The sequence below is a fragment of the Gopherus evgoodei genome, chromosome 5 (genome assembly GCF_007399415.2).
Source record: "Gopherus evgoodei ecotype Sinaloan lineage chromosome 5, rGopEvg1_v1.p, whole genome shotgun sequence".
NCBI classification, from domain to species: domain Eukaryota; kingdom Metazoa; phylum Chordata; order Testudines; family Testudinidae; genus Gopherus; species Gopherus evgoodei.
The window spans coordinates 71,365,017-71,384,276 of NC_044326.1; the positions used below are offsets into that span (position 1 = coordinate 71,365,017).

Here is a 19,260-nt window from a genome sequence, read left to right on the forward strand (position 1 = left end):
CTGGGTACAACTGGTCAAACAGGTTTTGTTTCTTTATATTTTCCTCTCCTTTAATTTCTATATAGTCACAATCTTAAACCATTGGATCTTACCTCTGTCACTGAAGTCATCCACAAGAATGATTTCAGCTATAAGGATGTCTGGAGTCCGGTTGATAATGCTGTATATGGTTCTCAAGAGTGAAGTCCATCCTTCGTTATGAAATGGGATAATTATGCTAGTATTTGGCAACTTTTCCAAGTATACCTTGTGCTTACAGCTGAGAAGGGGGGGAAAAAAAGGAGATGTATAAGAACACAGAAGAGCAGAATGGATTCAGTATATACAACTCAACTGTTTGCTCTGTTCAGCCATCACATTTTCTGGTGTGAAATGACTCTGTATATCCAAACAGTGTCTAACTCTATAATCAATCACATCATTAATTAAATTATATATTTAATTAAGTAGCATTAACTACCTACACAGTACCTGCCATGAAACTAATATTCAATAACTACTAGGTCCTTTTTTATTCAAGTACTCAATAGCAAGGATTTTACAAATATAACACTGTAAATTAGAAAAAATGAAGGTACAATAGTGTAATGCTGATGTAAACTTGTAAGTAGATTATGTGGCTTCAGTGGGAATTCTTCCTGAGTAACTCGTAGAGGATGTGCATTCTAAATACTATTTCTCTTTATAAGGATATATTTACTCAAAATATTTTTGGAATATCATATGAAAAGAAGAATTTGAATGATCCCTTTATTATCCAAAGCAAAGAAAAATTGTAAAATTTTTGTAAAATTAGTTCTTTTCTCAAAAAGGCAATGAAAAGTTATTTTACTAGATGGTATACATTCAAACAAAGACTTATGCACGTACAACTCCAGCTCTATATCTAAATATTCAATACAATGGATGTCATTAAATGAAAAAAGTGTTATAAAAACGTGTCTCTAGATATCAACACTAATCTTTTGCTAATTGCAAAGGCAAAAGTATTTCAGAACTGTTAATCAGCAACTGCATTTATATAATGCTATCCAATAAAAGAGATACTTAAAAGCTTATAATTTTGAAACAATGTCTAAAAGCCCATTAATTCTGAGGTAAACTTTCAAACCACATAATGTCTGGAGTGGATAGTTACACTACATTTAGTGGGCTATAGAGCCTTTTATCTAGAGGTCAGTGTTTCAAATTCAGCTCCAGTCAACAGTGATGCAAAGTCATTATGATTCAATATCTGTTTAGTAATCCATGGGAAAGACTTGATGACCTCAGCCCAGCCCCTAAGGGATGTTCAGATCATAATTGGCATGCCTTCTTATCCATTGCAGCAAAGAAGCCAATGATTGAATAAGTATGGTGCCTGATTCATCCTCTCACACAGAACTCCTAGGTGAATACCCTCCAGTCCTGATGAATTATTACTGTATAATTTAATCAATTTGTTCCAAAAACATCCTCTATTAAAACCCTCAATCTGGGGAAGTTCCTCAGATTTGTCACCTAAAAAGAATAGCTCAAATATGAGACTCTCCCTCACATTCTTTGCAGTGAAGAGAGAGGCAGAGAAGCTAAATACATTCTTTGCAACAGCTTTATTTTCCTTGAGTGCTCCGCTAGCACCTTAATTGTCCAGTGGCCCCACAGATTGTTTGGCGGGCTTCCTGCTTCTGATGTAATTCACAAAAATTTTGCTGTAGGTTTTTACCCTCTGTTAGTTGCTCTTCAAATTCTTTTTGGCCTGCCTAATTACACTTTTATACTTGACTTACCAGAATTTATGTGCCTTTCTATTTTCCTCAGTAGGATTTGACTTCCAATTTTTTAAAGATGTCTTTTTGTCTCTAATGGCCTCTTTTACTCTGCTGTTTAGCTATGGTGGTATTGTTTTGGTACTCTGCCAATTTTTAAAAAAAAGAAATACACCATAATAGAAGTTCAAACTAAATGTATTTTTTGAAGTTGCCATGCAGCTTACAAGCATGTCGCTCTTGTGACTGTTCCTTTTGATTTCTGTTTAACCTTATTCTTAAATCAGTAATAAATGCAGAAGAGAGTCTATTAGTGTTTTTTGAACAATATAATGAAACTTAGTTTGAGCCTTATATTTTCCAGAAAACATCAAATTAAAAACCCCAACGGTCTTGGGAACAGATTCGAGACACAACTTTCATTATCACATTCTCCTAACAAATATCAGTGACATTGAGAAGCACTCTTAACTGTTAGCTCAGGTACAGCCATATAAACAAACATGTACTCCTTCTGCAAAACCCCCATAACTTCACTGGAGGAGAAAGAAATTGGGATGGAGTGGCAGTAGTTGCTATAGCTACAGATACTATTGTGAAGAAAACAAATAATAAATAAAAATATCCATGCCATGCTTGTGGCACTGAGAAGCTTAATCCTCAGAACAGGTGGTGTGATAAATGACGCAGGGGTAGCTCCCTTTTATGGACACCCAGACAACCAGTTAGCTGTAAAATCCCTCTTGGTGTCTGTTCTATGCTTTCTTTACCTACAAAGGGTTAACAAGCCCACAGGTAAAAGAAAAGGGGTAGGCACCTGGCCAAAAGAGCCAATGAGAAGGCTAGAACTTTTTAAAATTGGGAAAAGGGCTTTCCCTTTGTGTCTGTTGTGTCTTTCCAGAAAAGAGGGGAACAGAGGGCAGCCAGGTATGAGAAATCATAAGATTATAACTAGAATTACTTATTTGGAACTCCCCAAATATGTAAGTAAATTAGGAATGTTTAGATAGACACGATCAGGTTTATTTCTTATTTTGACATGTGGATCTCTGTGGTAACTCCAGATGCTTTTGTTTGCTTGTAACCTCAAAGCTGAACCCCCAAGAAAGCTATTTTGGGTGCTTAATTTTTGGAATAGCTCTTTTAAAATCTAGCAAAAGCCTAAGTTCCAGATGTATTTTTTTTCCTTTTTTGTGTTTTATACAATTTACCTTTTTTAAGAACAGGATTGGATTTTTGGTGTCCTAGAGGTTTGTGGATGTTGTTTGAATAGTTGGGGTCAACAGCTAATTTCCTTTGTTTTCTTTCTCAGTTCTTCCGCAGAGGGGTGCGTGTGTGTGAAAGGGCTTGAGGGTACCTCACAAGGAGGAATTCCCAAGTGCTCCTTCCTGGGTCCAAGGGGAATTTTTGCATTTGGGTGGTGGAAGCATTTACCAAGCCAAGGTCAGAGAGAAGCTGTAATCTTGGGAATTTAATAGAAGCCTGGAGTGGCAAGTATAAATTTTTAAAATCCTTGTGGGCCCCCACCTTCTGTACTCGAAGTGCCAGAGTGGGGATTCAGCCTTGACAGGTGGCCTATCACTAGCAGTTTTTGTTCATGAAAATAAGAGGTTATGGTAACTGATCATGATATAAGGAAAATGTACTTAAAGCTTTACATTCAGAGAGTTCTTAGAAAAGTGTGTGCTATCTTCTAATTTGAAAGAGAAAATCTGAAGTTTCATATGTTTAGTGTCCCTCATTAAAGTTTCTAGCCCTTAACAGTTTGCTTTTCTTCATGTCTACATAATCTAGTTATTTTTAAAAGGTTAAATTACCTGAAATTCTACTTATCTGAAGATATCAGGGCAGATCGTCAGCTGATAAGAATTGTCATAGCTCCACGTGCTTCTGTGGACCTATGAAAATTTACATCCTGATGCAAGAGGCTTACTCCTGGGTCTCATGCCTCCAGCATAAATCATATAGGAAGCTCTCCTACCTCTTAAGATTTTTGATCCTCAGACATCTATAGGTTGCTTCAGGGGTCTGCCCTATTGATCATGTGTCAGCTTCAGGACGAAAGAACCTCCTAATCTTTAATTGCATATAAAAATGCAGAGCCAGAGTTTATTTGAAATGGATACAAGAGCATCTAAAACACTCCTGAACAAGGACTAGATTCAGGACAAATGAGTGCTCCTTTGATGACTCCACTATATATCACTTCATCATTCAAGCCCCACACTCTGCAGAGAGAAAGTTGAGTGAATGAGTGAGAATCCTGGGAGCTGTTGTCCAGAGGGAAGCAGAGTTACATATCTAGACCAGGCTCTTTCACTGTATGGGTCTAACCAGTATCTTGGTGGGACCTGGAACTTAAGGTTGCAAAATACTTCCCATTTTAAGACCTGGCTTACAACTGCTTATAATTTTGCTAATCTGACCTGAAATTGTCCATGCTAGGTGTCTGCCTCCAACTGATATTACTGCCGGGGGTATTCTTTGCCAAAAAATTAAAAATGCTACACCAAATAATTAAAAATTCTGCAAACAATATTTTAAAATGCTGCACATTTTATTTGTCAAAACAACATTACATAAATCATGCCATCTTAAATTATTCTGGTATTTCAAAATACCCGTCAGCAAGTATGTCTGTAACAATACAGACACACACACAAATTCCCCCAGAGTACAGAGTTAAAGAACCCAGTTCCTGTTTCTCTGCCCCCTCCCCTGCCCAAGATCCCAGCTGGGGTGGGGAGAATCACCCACAAACCGTCTCCCCGAAAGCCACCTTCAGAAGCCCCCCAGCCAGTGCACCCAAACTTCCTCCTCCCCAGAGCTCAGCTGCGCCCCCCCAGCACAGTTACCCGCATCCCATCTCCCCCCAAGTCTAGTTGCACCTCCTCCCCTTTCCCAGACACCCATCTTCCTCCACACCCAGAGCCAAGGGATCCAAAGGGAGAAACAGCTTGATGCTTGGTCCCAGGCTTGCTCCTTCCCTCAGGGCATGCTGGGAATTCCGCTGCCAGGAACCATCTAGTTCCCTCTCCCTCCTTCCAGCCAGGACCGGCTTTAGGGCAATTCAGCTGATTCCCCAGAATTGGGCCCCGCACCCCTAAGAGAGCCCCACAACGTCCCAAAGGCGCTGCCGCCAAAGTCCCTCCACTATCTTTGGCAGCAGCTCAATTGCTGCCATGGAGGAAAGACCCTCCAATGAAATGCCGACAAAAGCACCGGCAGCCGATTGAGCTGCCGCTGAAGTCCTGGCACTGTCGGTGGCAGCAGCTCAATCGTTGCCGCTGTCTTAGGCAGCATTTCAGTGGAGGGTCCTTCCTTCGTGGCAGCGATTGAACTGCCGCTGAAGACAGTGATAGGACTTCTGCAGCAGCAACTTCGAATCGGGCCCCGTGGTGCCTAAAGCTGGCCCTGCTTCCAGCAGTGTCTTCTATAGATTTAAAATAAGTCAGAATGGGAACGTTTTGATTTTAGTGAAACAAAATACCAAAATCTTTCACTCATCATGAAACCATTTTTTGGGGAGGGAGAGGAATTTTGTTTTGTGAGACATTTTGATATTTTTTTTTGGTTTTGTTCTGTTTTGGAGTAGGAAAAAAATGAAATCATGTAATTTCTCACAAAAATCCAGTTCCAGGCCAGCTATATTTAAGTTTTCCCAGTCTAAAAAATTATTACGCTTTCTTTATTGGGCAGCTGTAATGCCTCCATACTTTGGAGCAGGGCCTTGACATTTGTCAGAGGGGTCTTCTTGCTATCTGGGATGTACCTTTTGCCATCTCTGTGAAAATTCACCCAAATTTGGCCAAGTTATGAGTTTCTGAAAAAAAAAAATTACAGTTCATATGTGCTCAATACAGACTTTGTCAATTAGGGTATCTGAAGATTCGACTGACCTAAGATGAACTTTCCCTGAAACTGCTGCATCTGGCAACTAGGATCCATCTAGGTCAGAGGTTGGCAACCTTTCAGAAGTGGTGTGCCGAGTCTTCATTTAGTCACTATAATTTAAGGTTTCACGTGCCAGTAATACATTTTAACGTTTTTAGAAGGTCTCTCTCTATAAGTCTATAAACTATTGTTGTATGTAGAATAAACAAAGTTTTTAAAAATGTTTAAGAAGCTTCATTTAAAAATAAATTAAAATGCAGATCTTATTAGTTTAGTGCAGTGGTTCTTAACCTGGGGTGCACGCACCACCTGGGGCAGGGCCAGTGCAAGGATATTTTGCACCCTAGGCAAAACCTCCACCTTGCGCCCCCCTTGCACATTGATTAATTGAGGGGCAAATTCCAAAGAGCCTTCATAGCCCCAGGTGCCAGCTGTGCCCAGGGGCTGCTCCCTAGACCAGGTTCCCCACTCCCCACCCCCCAGCCCCTGAACGACTCTGGAGAGTGCACAGCCCCACCCACGAGCCCTCCTCACCCCATCCCAGTGGCCTCCACCGCGAGTCCACTCACTGGCTTTGCCGGGCTTGGGCCGCCACAGCAGCTTAGCAGGAAAGAGCCGCCTTCCGGAGGCACCAGAGAGCCAGAGCGTCCCACTTGCAGCAGCAGCAGCAAGCCCCAGCCATGGAGGAGCCAGTGCGGTGCAGGGCGGCAGCACACCTGCAAAGGCAGCAGTGCCACTAGTGGGGAGCAGCCATGACCCCCCCACCCCTCCTGCCCAGGCTGCAGCCTGGCATCCCCCCCCCAGGGGCTCTTGCAGGCTGCAGTGGATGTATGCAGGGGCCAGCCCTCATGCGCTCCCCAGCTCCCTCCTCGCCAAAGGTTACCATATTTCAACAATCAAAAAGAGGGGAGAGCCCTGCCCTAGCCCCGCCCTCATCCACTCCCTCCCACTTCCCACCCCAACTACCCCCGTCAGAACCCCCAACCCCGTCCCTGCTCCTTGTCCCCTGACAGCCCTCTCCTGAGACCCCCACCCACCGTAACTGCTCCCCTAGGTCCCTACCCCCTACCTGTCCTCTGACTTCCCCAACCCTTATCCACACCACCACTCCCAGACAGACTCCCAGAACTCCCGACCCATCCAATCCTCCCCCTGCTACCTGACTGCCCCCTGGGACTCCCCGTACCAGGCCCATGCCAGTCAGATGCTGGCTCCACGTGGAGGCAAAACTCCACGTGGAGTGCTGAGGCAGCGGGAGGGGGGGAGTGGAAGGGGAGCGGCTCACACTCCCAGGAGCCGCAGAACCTGAGCACAGTGAGGGGGGAAGCTGGGAGGTGCCCCTGCTCTGGCTGCAGCCTGGTGCCCCTCCAGTGGATACATGCGGGTGATGGTCCCCATGCACCCCCCCGGCTCCTCCCTTGCCATGCTCAGGCTCTGCAGTTCCCGGGAGTGTGAGCCGCTGCTGCCGCCCCTCCCACAGCAGGCTCAGGGCCCCGCGCCCTGGTGGCTCATACTCCCAGGAGCTGCAGAACCCGAGCACAGTGACGGAGGAGCTGGGGAGTGCGCCTGCCGCTGGTCTGGGGTCCCGCCGCCGGCTCTGCTCAGCCTCCTGCCAGCTGAGTGAACGGAACCCCAGGCCGGCAGCCACATGCCAAGCAAAATCGGCACACGTGCCACAGGTTGTGACCCCTGATCTATAAGGTACAGGTCAGAAGGGTATATAACCAGTAAATCACAGGATACACGCACGTCTTTGTGTATTAATATATTTAATTATCCTAGTATTTCATTCAGTGCACCCACATATGAATAGTCTCTAGAGCACAGGAAGGCAGGGCCTGAGCTCATTTTATTTCATAAAAAATATTTGGGAAGTACTGCTGCCCAGATTGTCCCTTTAGAGGAGTTTCACTCACGGATGGTAAATGTAATTCAAGGGGTGTATAAAAGAGATAAAAAAGAACACCACCTTAAGCACTGTAAGTAAGATCAGTGTCAAACCACAAAGAAATGGGAGAATATGAGCTCCGCTTCTGTGGAAACATGTTTTGTAAGACCGAGGAACCAAAACAAGGTTCCTCCCTATGATCTCTTCTGCTTACATTCAGATTTACTAAGTGACTGAGGACATGCAGCTGCTTTTGCCTAAAATCCAGATTTTGCCTCTGCTCTGCCTCAGATAATATAAGACTTGACATGACCTGACTGTCAGCCAGCCAGGTCATAGCAGTGAAAAATGCAGTTAGACAGCCCTTTAGGTATGGCTTTAACGAGATAATTTCTCAATGAATTAGCATCAAAGAGACAAAAGTTGAATGGACTTTCTCAGGCCTTTATGTCTGTTTTAAGTAGAATCTCAGGAGCTTTTAAAGCTTAGGGTGTGGTGAGAGGTCTCCTAGGGATGGGCATGGAAAAAACATGGAGCTCTATTTTACAAAAGAACGTCAGATAAGACTGAAGCACCAGCTTATCATTGCAAAGTTTATGTCATCAGCCTGTAATTAATTAAATGCCTCCTAAACCCATAAAAGCTTTTGTAAGTTTAATGTCTCTTGTGAAATATGTGCTATATTTTGATCCAAGTTCCCTTTGGACTTAGTGTCAATATAAAAATAGCCATACTGGGTCAGACCAAAGGTCCATCTTAGCCCAGTAGCCAGTCTTCCAGTAGTGGCCATGCCAGGTGCCCCAGAGGGAATGAACAGAACAGGTAATCATCAAGTGATCCATCCCCTGTGGCCCATTCCCAGCTTCTGGCAAACAGAGGCTAATGACACCATCCCTGCCCATCTTGGCTAATAGCCATTGATGGACCTATCCTCCATGAACTTATCTAGTTCATTTTTGAACTCTGTTATACTCTTGGCCTTCACAACATCCCCTGGCTAAGAGTTCTACAACTCCATAACCGCAATGGTTGACTGTACGTTGTGTGAAGAAATTCTTCCTTCTGTTTGTTTTAAACCTGCTGCCTCTTAATTTCATTTGGTGACCCCTAGTTCGTGTGTTATGAGAAAGAGTAAACAACATTTCCTTATTTACTTTTTCCACACCAGTCATGATTTCATAGACTTCAATCATATCCCCCCTTTAGTCATCTCTTTTCCAAGCTGAGAAGTCCCAGTCTTATTCCTCATGTGGAAACTGTTCCAGACCCTGATCATTTATGTTGCTATTTTCTGTACCTTTTCCAATTCTGATACATCCCTTTTAAGAAGAGTGACCACATATGCACACAGTATTCAAGATGTGGGCGTACCATTGGTTTATACAGAGGCAAAATAATATTTTCTGTCTTATCTATCCCTTTCTAATGATTCCCAACATTCTGTTAGCTTTTTTGACAGTCGCTGCACATTGAGTGGAGAACTAGCCACAATGACTCCAAGATCTCTTTCTTGAGTAGTAACAGCTAATTTAGACTCCATTGTTTCATATGTATATTTGGGATTATTTTTTCCATTGTGCATTTAGTTTGCGTTTATCGATACTGAATTTCATCTACCTTTTTTTTGGCCCAGTCACCCAGTTTTGTGAGATCCCTTTGTAACTCTTCGCTTTGGACTTAACTATCTTGCGTAGTTTTGTATCATCTCCAAATTTTGCCACCTCACTGTTTACCCCTTTTTCCGGATAATTTATGACTATGCTGAATAGTACTGGTCCCCATATAGACTCCTGAGGGACAGCACTATTTACCTTTCTCCATTCTGAAAACTGACTATTTATTCCTACCCTTTGTTTCCTATCTTTTAACCAGCTACTGATCCATGAGAGGACTTTCTCTCATATCCCATGATTTACTGAAGAGCCTTTGGTGAGGGACCGTGTCAAAGGCTTTCTGAAAAATCTAAGTACACTGTATCCATTGGATCACCCTTGTTGACCCTCTCAAATAATTCTAGTAGTTTGGAGAGGCATGATTTACCTTTACAAAAACCATGTTGACTCTTCTCCAACAAATCATGTTCATCTATGCATCTGATAATTCTGTTCTTTACTATAGTTTCAACCAGATTGCCTGATACTGCCATTAGGCTTACTGGCCTGTAATTGCCAGGATCACCTCTGGAGACTTAAAAAAATGGCGTCACATTAGCTATCCCTCAGTCATCTGATACAGAAGCTGATTTAAATGATAAGTTATATACCATCATTGTTAGTTCAGCAATTTCACATTTGAATTCCTTCACAACTCTTGAGTGAATATCATCTGGTCCTGGTGACATTATGTATTACTGTTTAATTTATCAATTTGTTCCCAAACTTCCTCTAATGACACCTCAATCTGGGACAGTTCCTCAGATTTGTCACCTAAAAAGAATGGCTCAGATTACGGAATCTCCCTCACATCCTCAGCCATGAAGATGAATGCAAATAATTTATTTAGTTTCCCTGTAATGGCCTTCTCATCCTTGAGTGCTCCTTTAGCATCTCAGTTGTCCAGTGGGCCCCCGGTTGTTTAGAGACAAGCTTGCTAAGTGTACCTTTGAATGTTATTGGGAATCTCTCTGTCCCCTATGTTTTTATATGGCTGCCCACCACTTCCATGTAAAATAGACTGAACTCCCTAAAGAACTACATAGAGTCTCTAGCTCTTCTCCCTTTTCTAGTTATGGAAAGATATAAAACTATCCCAAGTATTTATTTTTAAAGGGTTGTGGGAAAAGAGGCAATGTGTGATGTTGCAAATGTCATTCTGTTTATGATGGAAAAGCTGAGCCACCAATCCGCTCTCTTTAAAAAAAAACAAAACAAAAACAAATCCAACAACTAAGTATGAGGCCGATCATTATTGTAGAATAATAATTTATCTTCTACAACTTACTTTAAGACTGTGTTGGGTATTTGTTCTTTCTCAAGGGGGATTAAATAATGTGAGAAACACTCATACAGAAGTTTAGGATGATTACATCTGAGTAGTTCTCATCTTTTCCATTTGTTTTAGTTGTCTGAGCAGAAGGCAAAGAACTACTTTTCTCTATTTCTGGATGGCATCTCAGCAACTTGGACAAAATATTCTGCATTTTTGTTTGCTCACCCCAGATTGAAATCCAGTAAAAATACATGACATTACTGATTACCAGTCACAATAAAAATCAATTAATAAAATGTAGGTTAGGACTCAGAACTTCTAGGCATGAGAATTTCAAATGGGTTTGTTTTCTTACATCATCTCTTGACATAAGTGTCAATGTTTATTTTATTGAGAGGACTACTATGAATATCAATTACTACTTTAGGTTATAACACTGATTTACAAACATTTTCAGTTCAGTTTGTGTTTTTCTTTAAATGTCATTCAGTAGAATCCATTTAGAAGTCAATAGTTGCTGACTTACCACACAGCTGCTATAGTTATCTTGTATTCTAAATAGAGTAGAAACTGTTGCTTTTATAACTATTACTACTGATAATTGCTTTAAATGGCTACTAGTGAATATGCAAGGTTTTTCAAGTTGTTTTAGCAATAAGAAATTGATCTGAGTAACTACTTTTTGCCTCACTCATTTGTTCCTAAGACATGGTAACAAAACTGCCAATTCAACACCAATCAGTTTGTATTAGTGACACCTTAATATTACTTTAATCCTCCAACAGAAAACTTTTTAACTTAGAGGCAAACCATTTAATAAACACATTTTATAAAATGGAGAAAATGGTTACTTAAAGATTCCAAGGCATGGAGAAAATATTTCTTATCTTCTGGGGAAAAAAAACCAAAACGGATTGAACAGATTTTTTAAATGAAAAAGGATCTTTTCTCCAGAATGTAAGCATCAAATATTGCCTCTTTTTTTAAAACAATGCATCAACATTTATGTAGCATAGCAAGAGGACTGAATGTAAGTGAATTTTCATTTGTACTGTTCTATAAAAGCATCTTATAAATTGATTTTCTGTTCTAGTAACAGAAAGTATTTCAATTTGCAAACAAAGGAAAGTGAACATGGAACACTCATTGAACCAGGCTCCATATTTTGTTGATTGTGCGCATACAGTTACATTTCCTGGATAAGCATAATTGCATTTCTCTCATTGCATTTATAAAAGCAAGCTTTTAGTTTAGCAATTATCCAAGACACTTATAGCTAAAAATTGTGTTCTTCACAACTAACCATTTCAAAAAGGAAAAACAGCTCAATCAGCACAGGGTAACTTTTAACTGAGCAGAATACTAATAGTAATGAGAGTGACCATATGGTGGACTGTTTACCAGGCACATATATGCCAGCATAGGACTTAATCCAGTTCCTACTGAAATCAACGAAAATAGTCCTATTGACTTTAAAGGGAGATTGATCAGGGCTACATAGAGGTGGCTTGGGTTGGGTTGGATAAGGGGCTAGAATACCCAGAACTGATGGCCATCACAGCCTGTATAGAGGTTGCATAGTGTATCTACCATTATGCCAGTTTATGGAAATATAATAGCAACATGGAAGGATTAAGTTTACAGTGCTGCATTCCTCCCAGTTTGGGAGGAAAATGCCTTTCTGCCCACAATCCTTTCATAGTGCCCTCTATGAACCCTCTATGAACCAGCATTGCCTAGAATTGCTCTCAAATATTCTGTACTCATGTTTGCTGCCCCCCATCCCAACTTCTCCCCAGCACTAATCTTTCCTTTTGATAATTGTTTGCACAGGCTTTACCGGATGATATCTTGCCAAATATGAACCAATACCAAAGAGCACAACACTAAGGCTATGGCTCTATTGAGACAGGGGATGTAATTTACAGTTCATATAGACGTACCCATGCTATCTTTAATCTAGCTAGCTCATTAAAAATAGCAGTGAGAGCACAGTTTTCAGCACCACCTGTAAAGCCCATCTGGATCCTGGCTATGAACTCACATTTCTAATCCCTGTTGAAATCCATGCTATTGCAACATTACTGCTGTTTTTAGAGAGCTGTCTAGCTTAAAGCTAGCACAGGAACATTTAAATGAGCTGAGAACTACAGCCCTAGTTGCAGTATAAATGTAGGCACCTTTTAAATATTTTTTTTTCTTCTAAGTTGGGTTAGTCAGGTTTCCCCCGGTCTCCAGTATGGGTGAAAGTTAGGAGTGCTTATACCTTAACTTTTACACTCTTTCATATATGCACACCAGATAGACTATGAACTAGTGGCTGAATCTTGCAGTCCTTATTCAAGGTCAAATGCTGGAGCAGCATGTAAGCTATATTGTGGTTGGTGGACCAAAAGAGTGTCCACGGTATCCATAGGCCTGACTCTCTGGGTAGGCCAAGGCCTCTGTAACAGTTGGTAGGTTGACATAGGATAGGAGGAGGAGAACTTCATAGAACCTCTGCTTAGAGCCCATTAAATACCCTCGACTCTTCCTTAAAACCTTTCACTATTGCTACCACTCCACCCATGGCAGCAAATTCCCTCTAGCTTAGAAAGGGCACTGTCATTCTGTATCTCTGTGTTCTTTAACCATGCTCAGAGCAGGTCTGGATGAAAAAATAATAAGAATGCAGTCAGCTCTCCGCACTCCCACTCTTGTTACTGCTAATGGAATGATGCCAGTGGTAGCAATGGTGGGAAAAGCGTCTTATGAGACAAGGGCTCAGTCAAGTCTTGAATAGCCAGAAAGGGTGACAGGGAAAGAAAGGAGGACAGCATTTGGCCTTCAGTCTTGAAAACTGAAATGACTGTCAGATTTGTCTGATTTCAGTGTAGTTATAGCTGTGTGAGTCCCAGGACATTAGAGACACAAGGTGGTAATATCTTTTATTGGAGGAACTTCTGTTCTTGAAAGAGAAGCTTTCAAGCTACACAGCGCTCATCAGGTCTGGGAAAGGTACTCAGAGTATCACAGATAAATCCAAAGTGGAACAGATTAGCATAGGTAATTCACACATTTTGTAAGAAACCATTCAAGGCGAAGTGGTAAATTAACACCACTGCAGTCACAAGACAAAGAAGTCCCTGAAATCCATCCATAGGACAGCAATCAAATAAGCAGACAAAGGGGGTGCCATCATAATTCTCAACCAGGATGTCTATGTTAACAAGGCAAATCAACAACTTTCTACTATAAAGAACTCAAACACAGCCCCACACCACAATTCACTCAGGCATTTAAGTATACCATCAAATATTTTTCCAAACAACTCCAAGAGAAACTCTATAACCTCATTCCTCACAAACCCATCCCAGGTATCTTCTACATGCTTCCAAGGGGACACAAACAAGGGAACCCAAGCATCCCCATCATATCTGGCTATGGTACTCCTACTGAAGGAATATCAGGGTTCATAGAAACCATCCTCAAACCACTCATTACACAAAACGTCCAGCTTATTCCAGAACACAACCGATTTTCTCCAGAAACTGCAACATTAACAACCTTCCTCAGAACACCATCATTCCCACCATAGACGTCATCTCCCTCTGCAACAACATCCCTCACAATGATGGCATAGCTGGCTGCAACAAATATTTGCAAGACAATGGACAACACTCAGATATCCACCCTAAACACATTGCCAGCCTCATCCATTTCATCTTCACCCATAACAATTTTATATTCAACAACACACACTTTGTCCAAACCATGGGAATAACCATGGCTCCCTAGGATGACTCCCCAAAATGCCAATCTCTTCACCTAGTGGAGGACTTTCTGGATAAAGGCACAACAAACACAATGATATACCTGGGATATATCAATGATATTTTCATCCTCTGGACAGACTATCTAAACTCCTTCAGATATTTCCATCACAACATCAATGACTGCCACCCTTCCATCAAACTCTCTCTAGAATACTCCTGCATCAGTATCAACTTCATGGACACCATGATCAGCTACAACAATTGAACCCTGCAGACAACTATATACAAGAAACCAATGGATCACCACCCTTACCTACTAGTAAGGTCACTTACCAGTAATCATACAAAACACACCAAGGAATCTCTTATCTATAGCTATGCATTCAGATTCACTGAATATGGTTCCAGGAGAAAGTATGAGATATACACCTTAAGATGCTTAAAACCACCTTCACCAAACAAGAGAAGTAGACTGCATCATGGAATGAGCCTCTCAAATACTTGTTTCAATACAGAAACCCTGCCCTCCAACTACATGCTCCTACTTGTCACCTATTGATCCACACTGGAACCCATACAAGGTACCAACAAACAATTACAAACCGTACTTGAAGGGGACCATATCCTGAAATAAATCTTTTCCAACTCCCCTCTTCAAACAACACCCAACCTTGTTCTGCAGAGCTTGCTTCTGATAGTGAGTTTGACAAGACATATCAACTCAAAGTGGCACCTGACCCTGCCAGAACAATAGATGAAAAACCTGCAGACATATCTCCACTGCTACAATGATCAACGCCTGCCCCTACAACACACCTTTCAAAATCCTTGGGTCTTACATATGCCCATCACAACATGTGGTGAACCTCATTCAGTGTACTAAATGACCCAATAACAATTACATTTGGTGGAGCCAGTCACTACATGCTTGAATGAACTCATACAGAAAAATGATAAAAGACAAAAACACGCTATAATTCATAGGTGAACACTTTTCACAAAGTGATCACTCCATCTCTGATCTCTCAGTCCTCATCTTCAAAAGAAACCGACACAACACAAAAGAGAAGCCTGGGAGGTTAAATTTGTAATTTTACTAGACTTTAAAAATCACGGTCTTAAAACAGACACTGGATTTGTAGTTTATAACAATAATCTGGAATCTGCTAACCCTGTTTTTGTCCAATGATTGCAGACATGTTAACTGGTCACTTCACCTTAAATGGTCTCTTACAGTGTGTGTTAACTACTTATGCTAAACAACACGTCCCATGTTGTATTTAGCTGTGATACTCTGAGCATCTTTTCCAGACTCTGAAGAAAAACTTTCGAGCTACTCAGAGATTCTCTCTTTCAAGAACAGAAGTTAATCCAATAAGAGATATTACCTCACCCACTTTGTCTCTCTAGTTTCGTCTGAGTAAGAATTGCAGGGTATGGCCCAAAAGTCTGGAAATCCTGACTAATTTAAATGGGAGTAAATCTGTCAATGCCCTGTTGCTCTTTACTTTCTGCATTTTAGAATAGATGTCTAACAAAAGGTGGACTGCAATGATACTGTTCAACATGACGTACCACCATGAATTTTGAAATTTCTAAATATTATAGATGACAAATTTCCTAACTCAAGAAGTGTTGCATTCAGCAGGGGGGAATTCTATATTATACCTCACCTTGACAGATAAAAGGAGACTGATCGCAGAAATAAACATTTATAGTAGCTTAGGTGCAAGTACTCATGACTTGATCACATTTTTTATGGGCAAACAGAAGAGAGTCCAAATGAGTACCACATACACTTGGTGTTTTAAAATGGCCAATTTCACAAAACTGAAAACAACTGTGAGCCAAATCAGCTCTGAGGAAGAAAGTAATCAGGAAAAACGGTGCATGATGATTGCGAATTGGTTAAGAACATTTTTTTTTACTTGATACCCCAAAAGCCATAACACTACAATTAAGGAAGAAGATTATATGGTTTATATATCAACCTGGTTTATAGGAGAAGTCAAAGCAGATAGCTATATAAAATAAATGGAAGAAAGGGGAAGTTGATAGTAATGAATAGAAGTCAGAAGCTGGGAATTATAGAAAATTCATACGGAAAAGAGAGACAGAGAAATCTATAGCCAGGAGAGTTAAGGACAATAAGGAGTTTTAAAAGTATATTAGGAACAAAAAAAAGCAGCAAAGAATCCTGTGGCACCTTACAGACTAACAGACGTTTTGGAGCATAAAGATGAGAGCTGAGGAAGTGTTGTTCCAGGTCGGCCATAAAAATATTGGCATATTGTGGGGCCATGCGGGTGCCCATAGCGGTGCCACTGATCTGGAGATATATATTGTCATCAAATTTGAAATAGTTGTGTGTGAGAATAAAGGCACAGAGCTCAGCAGCCAGTTGTGCTGTGGCATCATCAGGGATACTGTTCCTGACGGCTTGTATTCCATCTGTGTGTGGGATGTTTATGTAAAGAGCCTCTACATCCATCGTGGCTAGGATGGTGTTTTCTGGAAGGTCACCAATGCATTGTAGTTTCCTCAGGAAATCAGTGGTGTCATGGAGATAGCTGGGAGTGCTGGTGGCATAGGGTCTGAGTAGAGAGTCCACATGTCCAGACAGTCCTTCAGTGAGAGTGCCCATGCCCGAGATGATGGGGCATCCAGGATTTCCGGGTTTGTGGATCTTGGGTAGTAGATAGAATAACCCTGGTCAGGGCTCTAAGGGTATGTTGATTTGTTCCAGTGTTAGTGTAGGGAGTGTCCTGAGTAGATGGTGCAGTTTCTTAGTGTATTCTTCAGTGGGATCTGAGGGAAGTGGCCTGTAGAATTTGGTATTGGAGAGTTATCTGGCAGCCTCTTTTTGGTAGTCAGACCTGTTCATGATGACAACAGCACCTCCTTTATCAGTCTCTTTGATAATAATGTCAGGGTGGTTTCTGAGGCGGTGGATGGCATTGCGTTCTGCACGACTTAGGTTTTGAGGCAAGAGTTGTTGTTTTTCCACAATTTCTGCCTGTGCACGTCGGCGGAAGCATTCAATGTATAGGTCCAGACTGTCATTTCGACCCTCAGAAGGAGTCCATGTGGAGTTCTTCTTCTTGTGCTGTTGGTGGGAGGGTACCTGTGTATGTTAGTCTGTAGGGTGCCACAGGATTCTTTGCTGCTTTTACAGATCCAGACTAACACAGCTACCCCTCTGATACTAGGAACAAAAACAATCTTAAGAATGGTATCGGTCTATTACTAGATGAATATGGTAGATTTATCACTAATAATGCAGAAAGGGCAGAAGTGTACAGTTTTTTTCTATAGCTGAAAAAAAAAACTGATGTCACACGATAACACTTTCCATGGCAGAGGTGCTTAATGACTTCTTTGTTTCAGTTTCTCACCAAGAAGGTTGGTGGCAAGTGGATATCTAACATAGTGAATGCCAGTGAAAATGAGGTATGATCAGAGTCTAAACTAGGGAAAGTACAAGACAAAAATTACTTAGACAAGTTAGATGTCTTCAAATTACCAGAGCCTGATGAAATGCATCCTAGAATACTCAAGGAGCTGACTGAGGAGATATTGGCACCATAAGCAAATATTTTTGAAAAGTCATGGAAGACGGGAGACATTCCAGAAGACTGGAAACAGGCAAATATAATGCCCATCTATAAAAAGGGAAGTAAGGACAACCTGGGGAATTACAGTCCACTCAGCTTAACTTCTGTATCCAGAAACATAATGGAGCAAATAATTAAGCAATCAATTTGCAAGCACCAAGAAGATAGTAAGATGATAAATAACAGTCATAATGGATCTGTCAAGGACAAATTGTGTCAAACCAACCGATAGCTTTCTTTGACAGGGTAACAAGCCTTGTGGATGGGGGGAAGCAGTAGACGTGGTATATCTTGACTTTTGTAATGTTTTTGATACTGTCTCACATGACCTTCTCATAAACCAACTAGGGAAATACAACCTAGATGGAGCTACTATAAGGTGGGTGCATAACTGGTTGGAAAATCATTCCCAGAGTAGTTATCAGTAGTTCACAGTCATGCTGATAGGGCATAATGAATGGGGTCCCACAGGGATTGGTTCTGGGTCTGATTCTGGACAAACTGGAAAAAATAGTCTGAAGTAAATGGGCTGAAATTCAACAAAGACAAATGCAAAGTACTTCACTTAGGAAGGAACAATCAGTTGCACACATACAAAATGGAGAATGACTGCCTAGAAAGGAGTACTGCGGAAAGGGATCTGAGGATCATGGTGCACCATTAGCTAAATGAGAGTCAACAGTGTAACGCTGTTGCAAAAACAGCAAACATAATTCTGGGATGTATTAGCAGAAGTGATGTAAGCAAGACACAAGAAGTAATTCTTCTGCTCTACTCCACACTGATTAGACCTCAGCTGGAGTATGGTGTCCAGTTCTGGGCACCACATATCAGGAAAGATTTGGACAAACTGGAAAAAGTCCAGAGAAGAGCAACAAAAATGATTAAAGGTCTAGAAAACATGACCTATGAGGAAGGTTGAAAACATTGTGTTTATTTATTCTGGAGAAGAGAAGATGGAGAGGGGACATGATAACAGTTTTCAAGTACTGTTATAAGGAGGAGGGAGAAAAACCTGTTCTTAACGTCTGAGGATAGGACAAGAGGCAATGGGCTTAAATTGCAGTAAGGGAGGTTTAGGTTGGACATTAGGAAAAACCTTCTGTCAGAGTGGAACACGGAATACATTGCCTAGGGAGGTTGTGGAATCTCCATCATTGGGGATTTTTTAGAGCAGATTGGACAAACATCTGTAAGAGATGGTCTAGATAATACTTAGTCCTGCCTTGAATGCAGGTGACTGGACTAGATGATGTCTCGAGGTCCCTTCCAATTCTATGATTCCACTAGTATCTCAGAGCAATGTTAAAGAGTAGCTACTGAAGTTAGACGTATTAAAATTGGAAGGTCTAGATAACTTGCATCCCGGAGTTTTAAAAGAGCTGGCTGATGATCTCATTGAAACATTAATGATGATTTTCAACAAGTCTTGG

General features: G+C 41.3%; 1 protein-coding gene across 3 annotated transcripts in view; it reads right to left on the reverse strand.

Moving 5' to 3' along the window:
• Window positions 1–19,260, reverse strand: part of GALNTL6 (polypeptide N-acetylgalactosaminyltransferase like 6) — a 964,319-nt gene that overhangs the window by 448,466 nt on the left and 496,593 nt on the right. For all 3 annotated transcript variants that reach the window (XM_030564387.1, XM_030564388.1, XM_030564389.1), the window contains exon 5: window positions 93–259. In XM_030564387.1, coding sequence (XP_030420247.1) covers window positions 93–259 — 167 coding nt within the window. The remainder of the gene's footprint in view (window positions 1–92; window positions 260–19,260) is intronic.